Below are 17,720 nucleotides of genomic sequence, written 5' to 3'. Positions count from 1 at the left end.
CTTGGGAGGAGGGTGCCTGGTTGTTTGCTGTGTAAGAGGTAGAAAAATGGCTAAAACTTGAAGCAAAGACTAGAAGGAAGCCAGAGGACAAGGAAGGTGTGTTTAGAGAGCACCCAGGCAGCATGTGAAGCTCTGAAAGGTCGATGCAGTGTGTCTCCCCTTGCAGTCAAAGGCCTGCATTCTGTTCAGCTCATGAAGAGCTGAAGTGTCTGATACTAGTGGCCAGGGCTGCTGGGTGGAAATAAGTTACTTGGGAAGTTTTGTTTCTGGCAAAGCAAACCTGTTGTGTTGTAAATCTAAGTCCTGAAGCATGGGGAACGGGTCTGGCTTTCTTTGGATAAAATATTAAAGAAATGCTGAGCTCTCTTGCTGCTGTTTCTCCCTTTCATTCTCTCTCTCGCGTGCCATTTGTGTGAGCTGCAGTCTTAGCCAAAGAGCCCCTCTAACTTTTTCTGTGCACTGCCTCAAGTCTGTAATCCAACGGGATCAGCAACTGAGAAGCCCAGCAGCGCCACTCAGGAATGTGGAGAATTTCAAAGTAGGTCTTTCTAGAAGAAAGTGAAGCAGATTCTTTCTGTGTGGATCATGGCTCCTACTGCATGGAGAAACTTTCCTGCCTTTTCTTGACTCAGTGGTGGGAGGCTCTGTGGGGAAGAAGGTCCACCTCTCGTCAATCCTGTTGCCTTCGTTGTACTTTATGGCTCAGCACCTCACCCCTGCTTTGTTGTGCTGCTTTACTCAAATAGTCCTTAACAGCAGCTAGTAAAATACCGGATCCTACATGCTTAGGGTCTTTGGAGGAGGTACTGTCTTTGGAGTCATAATATGACCCTATACGCTGCCTCTCTAAACAGCCATAGAAGCGGCTGTGTTTACAGTGTCCTGCCTGCCTCAGGTTTTATTTCCCTTGTGACTGTCCCAGATTCACTAGTAAGCCCTGTTGCCCCTGGGACACTTACTGCTCCAGGAGGGACAGCTATAAATTAGAGCCAACTTCATTTCTTCCACTAGAGATAGTATCCCTTCAGGGACAGTTGCTGGAGGTGTTAAATAGTGCTTTTCCAAAAATCCCTGGATTGTCTGATTAAATAATAGGAAAGCTTTGTGTAATGTGGCTTCTTGGCCCTGGGGAGGAGGGTAGTGAAGGAGGAGTGAGCGCCAGTTCTCTGCGAGCTCCATCCAGATTCAGGTGGCTTGTCCACAGGGAGATCCTGGAAGGACCAGCCTTGACGCTGGAAGTTTGCTATGCCTGTGAGGTTTCCAGAATGTATTTTGGGAGTGAAATTTCCAGTTTGTTGAAAATTATGGCATTTCTTCTGAGGTTTTTCCCCACCTGTGATGTGTTGTCATTGTGTTCTTCATTCCCCATGGTGAATGGGAACCTCAGCAGCAGAGCAGGTCAGCACAAAAGGTGCACTTCAGAGTCTCTCATTGGAAACCTTGCTGGGTTTTGTAGCGTGTGCCCTCCACGAGAGTTGATACTGCCAGGAGGAGGCAGTGGCTGGAGCTGGGAGGGAGAAGCAGGATTCAGCCAGCAGGGATGCTCCATGGAAGGTGATGCTCCAGGTCCAAGGGAGGGGAAGGAAGCACACACACTGTCATGAGCTGTCAGATGTCAAAGGAGTGATAGATAGGGTTATGAAATGAGGAACAGGAGTAGGGGAGGGGCAGGGGGCTACTAGGTAAAGAGGAGGAGGAGGAAATAGCTGTGAGCCTTGCCCAAGGAACAGGTCAGGAACTGTTGGTCCAGTGACTGGAGTGCAGGACAGAAAACCAGTTTCATTTATCTGCAACTAATGGGCTGTGTGACGTGGACAAACTGGCCTACTTCTCTTTGCCGCAGTGATCCGGTCTGCAACCGAGTGACCTCACCACTTGCCATCCAAAGTAAGAGCTTCGTATGTTCCCTGCACACAGTTTATCCTTCAACTTCTACTGACAGTCCCTTCTCGCTCTCTTATCACTGAAAGGCTTACGTGTGTTGGCTTACAGACCATATCTGACCACAACTTTTCTGACATTTTCAGAACTGGAGATCAGCAAATACAAGTACTGATCTTCGTAGAGCTTTCCTCCAAAGAGCTGAGATGTTTGGCTCTGCTGTTGAACCCTTTTCTGCCAGCCCTGGTGCGAATGATCCTTGTTGCCAATAACATCAAGTTGCCCGTGGCGCTGGCTGGGCATGGCCCGCATCTTGGATGGCAGAGAGCTGGGAAGAAGCCAGGTGCTGTTATGAAATAGTTTGGCTGGCAACTGGGATCTTGATAGGAAGACTTGGGGAGCGCAGAAAGGGGCGTTGCTTTCGGGGATGAATCCCTGTCATGGCTGGAGCTGCTCCTCACAACTGTATTTGGACATATGACTTAATCCCGATCACTAACCAATCTGCTAGTAATAAACACACAGAAGATTTAATGCATTCCACCCAGGAGAAGAGGGCTTGGCCAAGAAGCTTCTAACTAGGTCACTGATGAGCAATCTTTCCCCTCCCTGTGTCATTTTTATTAATCACTTGAAAAATACGTTGAGTAATGATTGGAAGCAACTTGTCAAGCCAATTAAAAACAGGGAAAGGTAGGGCTGTGGAGCTGAAGACAAATGCTGTGCTGGTTTTAAATGAATGTCTGTAAACCCCACTGACCTGTGAGTAATTATCTCCAAAAAAAATTGGCAGCTGTGTGTTTCTCAGTGTGAAGGCTTGTTTCTTCTGAATCCACAGGGCAAACAGTTCATTTTGGTCCAGAGATGTATCACCAGAGCAAAATCACTTTGAGTCTGTCTTGTAGCTGCTCTTAGTCTGGTTTGTCTATTAGCATGTAGACTCTTCAATGAGAGCTTGTCAAAGGGCTTTGTGCACCGTGAACATTAAGTAGAAACAACGTAGGACGCTTACTAGTGAAGGTAGCTTATTTTATGTAGCTTACCTGAACATAAATAAGTCCCCATGGCATTATAATCTGTCCAACGGGAAGATAAATGGTCAAGTCTTATTTGATGAGGCTGAACAGCGTTGGACTTGGAAGGAGAATGAGCTGCTAGGTAATCCCACCATCTTCTCAGCTCAGTGTGCTGAGTTTCCCTGGAGTGTGTTCTCTAGGACCATTCAGCTGATTTTTTACAAGTCAGATGGATAGTATGTGCCAACAATAAATATTTATAATTTTGTATTCCTTTTACTCTATATCTGTATTTTGTCTCTTGTGAAATACTTGCCAGCACTGTGGGTGCTATGAAACAACATTACTCTTAGGGAGGCTGTGCATACTGTGTTAGATCCTGCTGTCCAGGATGTTTCTTCCCATCTGTTCCTGGCTCAGATCCTGTACTCCTCAGTTTTAGTTGTTGCTTTTGGTTGCCATTCATAGATTGAAATGAGATATTCAGGCAAGAGATATGAGTATGCCGTGCTGCCTTCTCTTGCTGCTGCTCTGTCAGCTGGGTGGCAATAACAGAAGCAGTTATACAAATAAGCTTTCATGTGGGATAGGTAAGTAGCCTTTCTCCAAAACTCTTTATGAAACAAATCAAAAAGCATACGCTTCCCTCTTTCCTAAAAGGAGCAAGAGCCCAGGTACGTGGTGGGTTGGCAGGCTAGCCTGCCACCTCTTCAACACAAGGTTCTCGTTTTGTATCACCTTAGGAACTGATGTTAGGGATGGGGACAGGAGACATAAAGCACAGTAGGAGGGTTTTTTTTCTGCTGATGCAAAGGACTTGTTTAAAGCCTTCTGCTCTTACCAAGCAAGAAGTAAAATTAAGTTCTGATTTGCCCCCATGCAGTTGTGGAAGACTTTTCCTGCTTTCAGTCTTGCAGTTCTGTTACAGCTGTCTCACAGTCAACCCCCCTGCTGCAGTCTCCTTTTTCCCTCTCCATGCGAGTTTCTGTTTATTTTTTTTTTTCCTGTGGAAAGTAGCTATGTGCCTGAATCCACCTGTATGTTCTCTCCTTCAGAGTTAACGAGCTGTACGTGGATGATCCAGACAAAGACAGTGGAGGTAAAATAGAAGTGAATCTGAACATCAGTTTGCCAAACCTGCATTGTGAATGTGAGTACCCTTTTCACTTATTGGTTTTTCTTAGTATTTGAGGTAATACTTGGAAATGGAACCAAACTGGTACAGTGGCCCTTCTCCTGTAACAGAGTAGGTGGAGATCAAGTAGCTGCAGCGTTTGCCAATACCCCATCGCTTTCTGTTCCAGGCCAGGGCACCTGTTTTCTTGGACCCTGTGCTTGCTCTGCAGCCCATGTTAGTGGCTGACCTCCCTTGCTGGCTTTTTTCATGTCTTTTTTTCATGGCAACCTTTTTGTGTCTGGGAGCAAAAAAACAAAGTTTCCTTTGTAACTCTGAATGCACCAGCTAGTTGTTGACTTTTCACAAATCACCTGCCTTGTCTACCTGAAGGTTTTCTGTTTGTGTAATTGAGATTGCAATCAGCTGGCAGGTTATGCAAGCTGTATTTGTGTCAAATAGGCAGTCTGAAAAGTTTGGTTACAAATTTCTTTCTGAAAAGCTGGCATTAACAATTAATATTTGACAAATGGTGTGCCTAGCACAGTTTAGTCAAATGTCAGGAAAAAAGATGGGGATTTTTTCCCCAGTAAAATCAGCGCATGCTTTTCCTCTGCAACCTTCCTGTGTCTTTTGTTCTGATTTGTTTTGTCTCCTGCCCTCCCACTCACACAGTAGTTGGACTAGACATCCAAGATGAGATGGGAAGGCATGAAGTGGGTCATATTGACAACTCGATGAAGATACCTCTCAATAATGGGGATGGCTGCAGGTTTGAGGGCCATTTCAGCATCAACAAGGTGAGTAGGAATGACAGCGGATGAGTGTGTGCTGGCTGGGGAAATGCTAATGAGACCCATTTGTAAAATGCTCACCACGATCTGTGTGTCAGCGTCTTTCTTGTACAGTGTACGTTCATGTCCCCAATCAGTGCTAGGGTTAAGTCTCTCAGTGCTGCAGAACAGTGTGGGGAGAGGAGTCTGCTTAGTTAGACCCACAGAGAATGTGGGAAATCAGGCTTTTTCTTTGTTCTGCAAAACAGATAATCAAGTTAGCATTGCTTAACAGCTCTGTGTTGGCCAGTGATGTCTCTTTCAGAGCAGCAGTTTAAAGTTTAGGGCATGTATGAACTCCCTACAAATGCTGCATGGCTTCTGTGTTTACTTGTCAAGACTTTTGCACCTCCAGAATGTGACTCACTCTGCAGAGGCCTTTGACAATGTCTCTATCCAAGTGCTCTTTTGTTCTGAGAGCCGCAGAATGACAGGAATGTTCCCTGCTAGAGGGTGCCAGCATAACAGAAGCAGCTCCATGCTGAGATGGTTGGAATACACGCACGTGGCCTCTGCGCATGCTTTGTTGAGATGCTCTGCTTCTGTCTCAAAGAATGAAAATCCAGGCCTGGAGGAGGCTCCTCTCTGGGATGGGTGTGTTCAGCATTGAATAATCTTGCTATGTAATGCTGGAGATGACTAGCTGGGGTGGGGGAGGCCGTGGTGGGGCCCACTGATGTCCTAAGAAGGGCGCACCCTTTATTCATGCCTCCTCATGTACCACAGGCTACAAAATCCTACTTCCTTCTTTTCCTCCCAGGTCATGTTAAATCGCATCTAAAAATAACAGGCAGAAGCTCGTACTGATTCTCTGGCATGGAAAGGATTAGGGACTTAAAAAGAGGACGTTTCTTTCCTTGCCTCTAAGCCACCAAGATTACTGACAGCTGATAGTCCACAAAACTGGGAAAGGGCTTCCTGAAAGGTAGTTCTTGTTCTGTTAATTCCCAAAGCACAGAGCTGAAATACTTGGGGTTTTGTCTGCCAGATGTAATGTGTTCTGCTCACCAGAGCAAATCAAAGGGGTTGCTGTGTGTGGCAGTGAGGAGCCCCTTTCACTGCTTGATCTGTGAAAGGCCACTAACCGCGTTGTTCATATAGTGGTTGAGGTTGCTGTTAGAGAGAGGGCACCTGGTCCAGGACTTCTGGCTCTGAAAACCTGAACCTTTTGTGTGTGAACTAGAAGTCTGCAGACCCTTGGCAGAAATTGTACAGGCTTCTGTATGAGCTGGTGTATCTGGAGTGGGACATGGCCAGGCTTGGAAACTTGACCAAGAGTTGCGCTTGGGTGTTATTATGAAACCTGAAGAGGGAGGACAAGGTAACAGTGAGATGATTGTGTGTCCTGCTTACTGCAGTCTGTCACCCTGTTTACCAAGCTTGCGTATGACACAGCTTGTGTCCACACCTGAAAGCGTCCCCAGGAGTGCACTGCTGTTCCTCAAGTCATTTAAATTAGCTTTCCTGAAAGCACATGGAACCAGCATGTGGCCTCCCGTGGCCCTGCTGGCGAGGTGTCTCTGCAGAGAGCACAATGGGCACCAGTTGTATAACTGTCCTCCCACTCTTGTTCTAGGCCGTGTCAGATTGCTCCTCCGTGTTACTTAATTTTCCAACCTTTCTTCAATAGGAAAAAATATTGTTGCACCTTCCATAACAGTGATTGAGCTGAATGTGCTGAAAGACTTCATGGAGCAGGCCTAATGACCAGAAAAGCGCGTGCGTGCTAGAGCGATCCCATCAGAATGACACAAGGGCTCATTTTCTCTCTTGGAACTGAGTCCTTAGGTGGAATCTGTATTTTTTTTTTAGAACTTAGTGTTTCCCTGTGTTTAAAATATTAAAACCAGAAAATCCTGTACTTGTAAGGGCTATTGGCCAAGGGTAGAAGCTGAAGGTCTAGCTTGGTTCATATGGGAAGCCCCATTGGTTTTGGTGGGTTTTTTTCTCTTTTTGTATAGAGAAAAAGCTCTCATTCTTGTGTACAATCTTCTCAACTCTAAGTTTGCTCATGACCAGTAACACAAGAAAGCTGTGGGTATATCCTTATTGGGTTGTTCTGCAGCGTGGGCTCATTTATAAATGTGAGATGTGGGAGTAAAACATTAAGCAACTGTTTGTTGCCTGTGAGAGACATGAATCTTATTTTAATAGGGATGAAAGACATAGCCTCAAGTGTTAGGAATCCCTAAAGTTGGGAGTGATCCATTCATCACCTCCTAGTCAGCAGCAGTAGCAATGAGAAGGTGCCAGACTCTTGGGCTGCGGGATGTGACCGATCTCTGCTCTGCAGGTATTACGATGGTATTGGTCAAGTGCAGGAAGGTATTTCAGAGCTTCTCTCTGATGTGCCAGAGGTTCTCCATTGCTAAGTAGATAGAGACTGCCAGGCTGGATGGATCCAGGCATTTCCACTTCATATCACAGTGCCTAGCAGTGCCTTAAGGAATAAAATGTGAAATCCTGTCTTCCTTGTCTTGGCTAATTTTAGGTCCCTGGTAACTTTCACGTGTCAACGCACAGTGCCACCGCGCAGCCTCAAAATCCTGACATGACTCATGTCATCCACAAGCTTTCATTTGGGGACAAGTTACAGGTGAGTTCCTTGAAAATTCCCTGGCTCTAGGGGAATGAATGCAATAAGAGTGACTTTAATATTAGACACTTTTGTTTTATGGAAGGGCCAGGTACTGTGTGGGCAGGACATAAGAAAAGGCTGCCTGGGTAAGCGAGTCCATCCCTTGCGTTCATGCAGCATACCCTCTGTCCAGACCCGTTCACAGAACCGTTTACATGCCACCCTTCAGGAAGGAGCAGCTCAGTCATAAGAATAGCTTTGCTGTTTTCATCTGAAACTGAAAGTGCTTTTGGAAAATGTGGCTATGTTCCCACAGGGAGTAGAAATGAGGGTTCATGGCTTTGTAAAGTCCTATGCAGTACTGTTTTCAGTATTAATACAGCAAATAAATGTTGACTGCCTTTGCAGAGAAGCGGTGAGTATACTAAGGGTAGATGTGCGCTTGCTACTGGTTTTACCATGACACCAGTCAAGTTCTTTTTAATTCACTTTGTTGTACTTGTATAGCAGACAGCTATTAGTCAAATTTTTTCTATGAAAGACCGGTTAGACTTAGAATTGTGAGTTCCCTGCTGGGGAGAAGCTGAATGTGTGCATTTGCCCAGTGGACAGAGTTTCACCAGGTGTTGCAAGTTATGTAATAATTCCTGATTTCTCAATAAGGACAGATTACAGCACCTCTCTAGCCTACTTCCAACGAGCTAGCATCATAGGTGGGAGTTATATATGTGCACACCCAGTTTGCTACTCACCCTAAACATTGCTTACCCATAGTCTCTCTGTAATCTTCTTTCCTCAGCACAGACATCTCATTAGCCTGCTTCTTGTACACCCACTTCCAAAACCCTTTTTCATGCTAACAAGTCTAAGCGTTGCTTTGTAGTCTTCTGATTTTGCTCCCGGCTTCTTTTTAGGAAGTATTTTGTGTGGGAACGCTGAAATATTAGCATATAAATAAGGTTGGCTTAATGTCTATAAAGCACACTGAGATTATGAAAAATATTAGGTAAGTGCTAATAGGGACTTCTGCAGTTTGCGTGGGAAATCAGTGCTCTAAGGTAGCATTCCCACTGATTTATCATGCAGTCTTTGAGTAATGGAGCTGAAGTGTGAATCAGCATGAATGAGATGAGAAGCCTGGGCAGCTGGGGGCAGAGGAGCAAATGTCTTCAGTTCTGATGGTGAGAAACTTGTCTAGCAAACACGTGGTTGGCTCCTGATTTGGACAAGTTCTGATGAGTATTTTCAAAGTTTAAAAAGACTACTCATCATCCCCATATACAAGAATGAAGCACGTAGGTGCTGCTGGTCCTGCAGGCAAACATGAGTTCAACAGGACAAATTAAAGAAGGAGATGTTCACTAGACAGGCATTACCAAGATTCAGCAAGCAGTGTAGAAAGTCAGCATGTATAGAGACATTTAAGTCTGTCTAGGTACACCTTTGAGTATTTTGGGTTGTCTGCACCTGCTTTGATGCAGTATATGATTATATTTCCTAAAGAGAGTGAGGAACCTCTCATTCACTCATGTCATGTGCTGGGAGTTAGTTCTTCGTAGGTTGTTATGAACTCTGGTTGTAGAGTGTACTCAACAGGTCCTTTCTGTGTTCTCCAGAAAAAACAGTCTATTTGAAATAAGAGATTTAAATCTCGTCTGGTGTTGAATCAGCTTAAGTTTTTCAACAGTATATTGTGCACAGTAGTGGCAAAATTTTTGTAGATTTTTCTCTCACGTAGATGAGACCAAAACTTAAATTGATCAGGTTCTTGCAGATCACGTAACCCAGTAAAGAAAGAGATATAGAAAGTAGATTATACATTTTTAATCCCAGAGTTCTCTTGAGTGCTAGAACATGCTTTTGAATAATCCTAGTTTTAAGCCTGTGAGATGTCCTGTCTTCGCTTGGTAATTGCGAAGTTGGAAGTTATTTTAGCCTGCTGTTGGACGGCCTGAGCTATGTGCCCAGTTGTATGTCTTTGCATCTGTTTATAGAGCGTAAAGCCTTGGCAAGCATCTTTTTGAGGGCCGTGTTGCAGGAGGGTAGTGTTGGAACTGCTAGACCACTGACTAGCCTCCTGCGATACTTCCCCAAGCTCTAGATTTGACCTTGGTGTAGAGCAGGACAGTCCTGAAAGCGTCTGGCTCTACGGGCTTGCTTAAGTTCTCTGTTGCAAAGCATTTTTGTTACTGTGGCCAAAAGCCTTGTTCAAGTCCCTCTGGGCACTTAAAAAGGTACAAGAGTATGTTCCCTCTAGGAACTCACCTGCGGACTTTGTAGAGCAGAGATTAATTAGCAATCTATGGACAGCAAGTATGGTCATAGGAGTCCCGAATATTCCACAAGGAAAACAATGGTAAAACAACAGACTGGGAGTTACAAATGCCATCCACGTTGTAAAGAGAGACAGATACCCCAGAGGACCTGATGGTACAGAAACAGGCAGTTGTGGATAAGTCTGGTGAGCTGTGAAACTCACAGCTTTGCAAATCACTGTATAGAGGAGACAGCTTTTACATATAAATAGAAGTGGGGATGCTGGGGGGCTGAAGGCAAGAATTTAAGTCCAAATATACAGGTCTTTCATGGGGTGGATAGTTGTTTGCTGAGTAGCCACTTGAATATTTACTGTTAGAGTGTTTGAAGTAGACCTTAAAGTATCTGGCCCCATTACACCATGAGAGACTCAGCTGTATCAAGAATAGAATATAACACTGTAGCCCAGTCCAGGGGCTTCTCTTTCTGCTTTTTACAGTGAGTAAAGAATGTGTACAGTCTGCCTGTGTGGTTTGGAAGTGATTGCTGTTGTGTAAAACGTTGGAAATGCTGGCAGACAGAAAGCCTCTGTAGAAGGTTCAGCTGTTGCTTTTGCTTTGTGTTTGTTTTCAGCACCTTGCCAGTTGAACTCGATGATTTTGTCTCTCTAGAATTTCCTTTCTTGGGAGAGAAATGGATTCTGTTGCTGCTTCCTCCAAAGCGTCATCCACTCCGCAGCATTCAGAATAGGGAAACAGCCCTTAGGATGAGACAAATACATCCACGCGCTATCAGTTGAGAGGGCCTGGGAAGGAGATTGCATTGGCAGTGAGGTGAAACACTGTCACGCCCATGACTAAATTCTTCTTCCAAACTCTCTTCCCTGTTGTCTGGCTTAAGGTCAGGAATATCTAGGTTGTGGAGTTTTTTGTCCTTTCTATATAGCTTGCTGTACATTACGTGTATGATACAACCTCTAATCTACAGCTGCTGCTGTGGGGTTTTCCCCATCTAGAGAGTGCACAAATTGATTATTCTGTTGGTGGACATCAGGCTCCAGATCATAGTATGTGAAAGGCATGGGATGGAAATCCTGTTATTCTGGGCAAACAGATACTTGCATGCCTGGGACCAGCTGCAGGAAAAGCTTTACGGATGGCAGTGGTAGCATGTGTCCTTCCCATCTCCAAGGGCATAGTGTGTGTGGTATGAAAGTTGGGCTGATGAGTTAAAGCTGTACAAGCGCAGCTGCTCTGACATGAGCTACCTTTACAGGAGAACCTAGAGTTTTAACCTGAACATGCCTTTTATTTCCTTTTCAGTCTGAGAAATGAATTTCATAGTTCACTATGCAGAGCTCTTAGGAAATACCTCACCATGAAATTTCACAACTGGCCTGTTCCAACTGCAATTCCTTTAGCTTTGGACTGGTTTTGGAGTTTCATCGTGTAAGATGTTGTGAAATCAACTTTTTTACTTGGAACCAACTTCTGTGGTGATGGTCACTGAAAGATATTTCAATTCATCTTTTAGTGGGTTGAGGCTTTGTTTTTGGAAAGGTTGAATCGGGCTGATCTTGTTGCAGGATAGAATAGGGAAGCAAAGGTCAAGACTCCAAGTCAGAACATAGTTTCTCCATGTACCTTTTTGCTTTCCAGGTCCATAATGTTCACGGAGCATTCAATGCCTTGGAGGGAGCAGACAAACTCAGCTCAAATCGTACGTATTCTTGGTGATTACAGGTCTTATCCACTCCCTGCAGGAGGGAAAACGAGGCTATTCATGCAACACTAGTGTATCCGGAAGTCTTTAATCTGCCTCTTTAACCAAAATGATCCAGACATAGCTGACTGACATTTCCATTTTCTCCAGTACTGTAGAGAAATCTCTGTAGCCCTTCTGCAGTTGGGATATTGTTCCCAGCTCTCTTATGATCATTATGACTGACTTGGAGTTACTGAGGTTTTTTTCAATATCCTATTCCTATGGTTTCCCCTTGCTGCTGCCACCAGCACCAAAATTTTATCTTGTTCTTTTGTTGCAAGTTAGCTCTTACCTTACGTTCTACCCTGTGTTTCGAAGGATAGATATTGTCGTTGCCCTTCTTTATCACCAGCAACACAAAAAGAAATTTCCAGTGCGTGCTACAATTCATTGTAGTTTTTCTCCTTCAAGTGCAGATTATCAGTCTTCTCTCCTTCTTGGAAAAAAAAAATTGCTCTGGCTGTTCCTGATGTTACAGTTGTGTTGTGGGGCTTTTTTGCTTTAGGAGCCAAATACCATTGTGTTATACTTGGCCAAAGGATTCTGTGGAGACATCGTGTAGAATTCTGTTTCAGACTGTTTCAGCAGACGCAAAATCTGTCACAAGCCATTTAAATAATGAAAAAAAAATTAATAATTGTTAAGCAGCTATAGGAGAAGGAAGAAGAGAAGGAGTGGGACTACGTAGGTTGTGATGCCTCAGCTTTCTCTGTCAAAAGCAGCTTAGTGAGTTGCAGCTGTAACCTTAGCTAGTTCTTGAATCAACCAGGACAGCTTTTTGTGGTACTGGTAAGTCTTATCGTTTATAGCTGCAAGCAGTTAGGAGGATTCAAGTGACTCAAACTCATCTTTATGGGTCACGGTGCTCCAGAAGTCTTAGAATGGTGAGTAGGTTCAGGTGGCATCCGAGTACCTTACCAAGTTTGGTACAAAGGATGTAAAATGTAGGGTGTGAAATTGTCAGTTCATCACAGAACCTGGAATAAGGAGGAGGGAAGTACCTATTCTGTGACACGCTTTAGTTGGTTTTGCACATTTGCTTTGAAATGTTATGTAGGCTGTGATTCCTTTCTGTGAGTGCTAACTTACTCTTTCCTTTCCTTTCCTGCCCCGCAGCTCTTGCCTCTCATGATTATATATTGAAGATAGTCCCGACGGTGTATGAAGACATGAGCGGCAAGCAGCGATACTCATACCAATATACTGTAGCAAATAAGGTAAAGAAACGGGTAGTTCTCAGAGAAGCTCCCCATTGCAGCCCAGTGGATGCATGGAGGATCTTCAGTCATCGTTCTTCCTCCCTCTTGCTCCTCTGCTCTGTACGTTTGTTTGTAGGTGAGCAGTAGCCTCTACTGGGAGGAGAAGGAACTGAAGCTCTTCAGAGTGGGGCTTCCTGTTGCTCCTGGTGCTGGCTTTTACTAGCGTTGGGATTATAAGGGCTTGTCAGAGCAGGTGGTGGTATTGTTTTAATTCTAGAGAAGGGTGTTCTTACTACTGACTTTCTCGTAAGTCAGTTCAATTGATGTAGACTTCTATAAATTGCGTGGAAGACTTTTAAGTGCTGGAGGACCTCTTGTGATTTGTGTCAAAAGGCATCTGGATGGAACCTGCAATCCAACTGAACATACAAAACAGCACTTACAAGTGGTTTTAGTAATGAAACAGTCAGTTGTGATGGATGTCAGGCAAATAAATAAGCAGGGGGTTAGCTTTTCACAAATGCTGATTTCAAATATTAAGCCACTGAACCTGCAGCAGCAAATACATAGCAGATGACTATTTCACAGTGCCCTCCCTTATTATAGTCGATTGTGATAGTTATTGTAACTTTAGAATTCTTGATTTATGTTAAATGTGAAGATATTTATGTTTTAATAATGCAATGTATTGAACTTTGAAAGCAAACAAAAAGAAGACCCTATTAACTTTAAAGGTAAAAATGTCTCTTTCAATTTAAACTGATTTGCTAGTCAGGTGCTAAATGGAAGTCCAGAATCTGCTCATGATATCTACTTACAGCAAGTTTGCTATAACTGAGAATCAAACACGTGTTCTCATGGACTGGTTTTTAGATTAACGTTCCCATCCAGTGACTTTTGGGCTTGCTCGTAAAGCATGTCCCAATGATTTGGATGTCTCCCTCTATTCAGATTACAATGCATTTGTTCTGCTTAATGTCACAACTGTTGTTCTGATAAGACTCCTGCAACGCAAGTTCTGAAAGTAATTTGGAAAATAGACAGCAGGAGCTTTTGACACTTCTGTGTGTGAGCAGATTGGGGCGTTTGGCCAAGACTGACTCATTAGGGGTGGATTGCTGGTGGAGAAAAGGGGGGAGGAAGGAAAAAATGAGGTCAGTTCTATCAAAACTGAAGTGCAGAGAAACAGTGCTGCCTCGGCATTTTCTTCTCATTAAAAATAACAATACTCTTATCCATGCTTTAGTCCTTTACTCCCATCCTGATCGGTGGGAAACGGAAATCAGAAGCCATTTGAATAATCTGGCACTGATTGGCTGATATGAAGAGATGAAGACTCTTAAGTGTGGACTGTCTGTCTCCTCTCCTGTCTTACACCCTGGACACCGTTTCCTCACTTCCCCAGGGATCCACTGTCCCAAGCTATGCTGCAGAACTATTGCAGTAAGAGCCTTGAAAATATCATAACTAGGGACTCCAGCCAGAAGACTTTGTGCTTCTCATTATCTGTGGGGGAAAAAAAACCACAGTAGAGGAAAATTTAGGATTTGTATGAGATTAATGAAGGAGATAGATGCTGTTTCACTAGTTCCCTCTAAGCACAGAGAGTAAAATTCTCTTTTTTGTATAATGCTCATGGATGTCCAATTGCTTGTCCTTTCTTCATCTTTTTGAAGTGTTGGAGGTTGTCTTTGCTGCTGTGTGAAGGAGAATTAAAGCAGAAGAGATCATCTGAAGTTGGCAGGAATGTTGTAGAACTAAAGAAGAGAAGAGCAGCTGGGTAAAGTGTCAGTGTGTGCCATGCTGATGGCTCTCATAGGATTCCTGAGTCCCAGCCTGCTTTTCTTTGATTTTTCTTCAGTCTGTCAGTATAAATGTCCTGACCCTTGAAAACTGATTTGTATTTCCACTGAGAGCACTGACAAAATACTAGCTCAAAAAGATGTGACTTTTGACAGTAAGCTGATGTTAGTATCTGTTCTACGCTGGCATTGTGCAGTGTGACTTCTTGAGGTGTTGTCCTGTGGCTGATTGATTGCACTGGATTATTAAAGAAATAGGTTAAAGGGGACTATCACTGGTGCTCTGAAGAAGTCTCTCCCTAACCAGCTTGGAATATTCTTTGAGCCTTTGCCAGTATTTTTCAGTATACAGTTTCATTTTGGCTTTCAGCATGATTTTTAAACATGGCTCTACGTGATTCACACTGAAGATCCTGTTGTGAAGGGGGCTTTACAGACAGGAAATGCTGCTTGCTGTTCTGTGCTTGGACAAGAAGGGATTGTCAGGTTCCTGCAAACTAAATTCCATTTTTTTGATGGTGTCTTAGTATATGAATTACATACTGACAGTACAAAAACTTCACCTGCAACCACTTTAAAACGCCTTGTATTTAAATAGAGCAGATCTAAGCTTGAGGAATCAATGACAGCCTTTCTGTTTGCTTCTGTAATTTTGAATGAAGATGACCACCATCGCTCTCTGTTCCCAGCTATGTCATTATCAGACTCTAAAGAACTTATTTTCCTCTTCAGTAAGGATGGGGGTGGGCAGTCATACAGTAATTCACTGTTCATTATTTTCCATCTGATCATTAGTACAGAACAGTGGAGTAAAGGCTAGATCCACAGAAGCAGTTTTATTGCATGTGCTCTATCTGGAATGAGATCACTGACGTTTTCCCTCCACTTTCTTTCCTAGGAGTACGTAGCCTACAGTCACACTGGCCGCATTATCCCAGCTATCTGGTTTCGTTACGATTTGAGCCCCATCACAGTGAAATACACAGAAAGGCGACAGCCTTTGTACAGGTTCATCACATCGGTGAGTTACTCTAAACCTCTAATTCTCCCTTCTCTTGTCTGCCTTTCATTTCTCTTCAGAGCCTTTCTGGTCCAGAAGAATTGAGTTTCTATTTCAGAGCATTGTGACATGATTGAAATACAGCAGTAGCTCACCGCAATTGTGCTGAAGTGCAACTGAGGTAACTGGTGAGCCCTGTGCTCTGACAATTTGATTTAATAGCCTGGCACAAGAAGAAAGAAAATCATCCTATTCCAGAAGTGCCAAACTGTCTAGGGAGGACAGGCACTATTGCAGCATGTCAGAAACTTGGAAGTAAAGCTAATGTGGTATGCAGTAAAGCTTTCTGCAGTAAACTGTCTCTCTAGTGATGAGATCTAACTTGCAGAGAATGCAGTGCAGTTGTTTTACTCAATGCTGCTGCTTCACTTAATTTGTATATGCCAGGCATTTACGTAGAGAAGAGCTGCATTATTAAATTCCAGAGATGTTTTCCTGACAGGTTATGTTTTGATCTATCCAGATAAACCCTGCAATACTGATCTCAGCATCTATAACAAAGCTGTACTGTCTAAATTGCTAATTAGACAAAGAGCTATTTAAAGATATACCAGAACTTTAAAAAAAGGTGTCCTGAGGGAGTTGGCTTAAAATTTAAGCTACAGTCTGCTGTGCCAGTGAGGCATGGTAGAATGTGAAGTAGTTGAGAAGTTGGCTGGAATGAAGATGTTGGATTTGGATTTTTAAACTGTTGGAATATTTTAATTGGAAGTAACATAAACAGTGTAGCTGTGTTGCACTTGACAGATTTTGATTTTGCGGCTTCTGATAAACACCAAGTTCCCTTCGCTTAACTTTAGAAATACATATGATCTCTAGAATACACAAACGCCAAGGGAAAGGGACTTGAAGCAAAGTCTAAATGTAGTGGTTTAAGATTTTCTCTTCTTAGCACGTCTGTTTGTTTCAAAACATAATCCTGAAAAAGGTCAAACAGCATTTTATGACTTGGCATCTCATACTGCCTGTGCTTCTTTCCCTAACAATATGCTCTTATAGGTTTCTTAGGTGTCTTGTAGGAGGCAGGGGTGCAGAGGAGTTTTTAAGGGGAAACTGTTTGGAAATTTTTAATATGTTGCATTATTCTAGGTCATGTCTCTTGCTTGCATTGATTAACTGCTGATATGCCATTATATGCATATAAATAGCATCTTTGTTGAATCTGATACCATGCTTCAGAGTTGACATAAGGAGTCCACAGAAAAGGCTCTCCTTGCTGTCACAATGACCTTTAGAATCCGATGTGGCCTCAGCTAGAATTTTGCCCCATTCTGTCTGTAAGGTTAGACAGGCACATGCCGGCTACTGGACTGCTGGAGAAGAGTTTTACAATTGATTTTTGTCTGCCTTGTTTGGTCTTATAAATAGCTATAGTCTCAAGTAGCTCACTGGGGACCATTCCAATTGAACGTCCTCCCTATGGAGACGCGTGGATGACGCCGATATCCACAGTAGCTGTTACGTGGTGTGCCAGGTGTGCCAGACGCTTGACGGCCATGGCTGACTTGGAGGCAGATCCTTGTTACAGATGTTATATTGTGGTTATCAGTCTGTACAGTCTGATACAGATGACACACTCCTGCTCTCATTCAGGCTAGGGGTGTTTTACAGTGGGGCAACCTTGGCTACATATGTGCTACACTTCGAGCTTTACAGCATTCAAGATGGCATTGAAAAGGATGGAGGGGGGAGCAGTGCTACAGAGGATCAGAACACCCTTTGTCCTAGATTTCCTTGGCCTGTTTTGATGACATGATCTGTTCTGTTGTCCTTTCCACTGCGTTAGCCCCTTCCTGTATCTCCAGTGTGGCCTTTTGCATCACAGTTGCTCTGGAGACCAGTTAGTGACAATCAGTGCTGGGCTGAGGCCAGGACAGAGGTTGTGCTGGGGCGTCTAGAGTCGTTGCCGACTGGAGCTGGCCATGGAAAGCATCAGTTTTTTCTGAGCAGCAGATGCTTAGTTTAAAAACTGAAAGAGGGGCTCTGGGGTAAGGGTGGGGGGGGGAATCATATGCAACTCCTTTTAGCAAGCAGTTTTGTTTACGAGGGCACTCGTGTGGCTTTCAGTAAATTCATGTGTCCCAGGGATGGAGGAGGATCCTATGGGCTAGAAAGAAACTTTGAGGGAGAAACAACATTGATGTTGGAGGGGCGGATACACTGTGGAGGGACAGTCCTGGGTAGACAGATCAGATTAGAGAGTCGGTGTTGGCTGTT

The 17,720-nt window shown here is 43.8% G+C and overlaps 1 protein-coding gene across 2 annotated transcripts in view; it reads left to right on the top strand.

Moving 5' to 3' along the window:
- ERGIC1 (endoplasmic reticulum-golgi intermediate compartment 1) overlaps positions 1-17,720 on the top strand; it is a 58,298-nt gene that overhangs the window by 34,974 nt on the left and 5,604 nt on the right. For both annotated transcript variants that reach the window (XM_069869248.1, XM_069869247.1), the window contains exons 4-9: positions 3,953-4,047; positions 4,687-4,811; positions 7,336-7,440; positions 11,337-11,397; positions 12,559-12,659; positions 15,342-15,464. In XM_069869248.1, the coding sequence (XP_069725349.1) occupies positions 3,953-4,047; positions 4,687-4,811; positions 7,336-7,440; positions 11,337-11,397; positions 12,559-12,659; positions 15,342-15,464 (610 nt within the window). The remainder of the gene's footprint in view (positions 1-3,952; positions 4,048-4,686; positions 4,812-7,335; positions 7,441-11,336; positions 11,398-12,558; positions 12,660-15,341; positions 15,465-17,720) is intronic.

The sequence above is a fragment of the Phaenicophaeus curvirostris genome, chromosome 15 (genome assembly GCF_032191515.1).
Source record: "Phaenicophaeus curvirostris isolate KB17595 chromosome 15, BPBGC_Pcur_1.0, whole genome shotgun sequence".
NCBI lineage: Eukaryota > Metazoa > Chordata > Aves > Cuculiformes > Cuculidae > Phaenicophaeus > Phaenicophaeus curvirostris.
The sequence above is the reverse complement of the archived record's forward strand: the minus strand, read 5'-3'. Positions and strand labels throughout refer to the sequence as shown.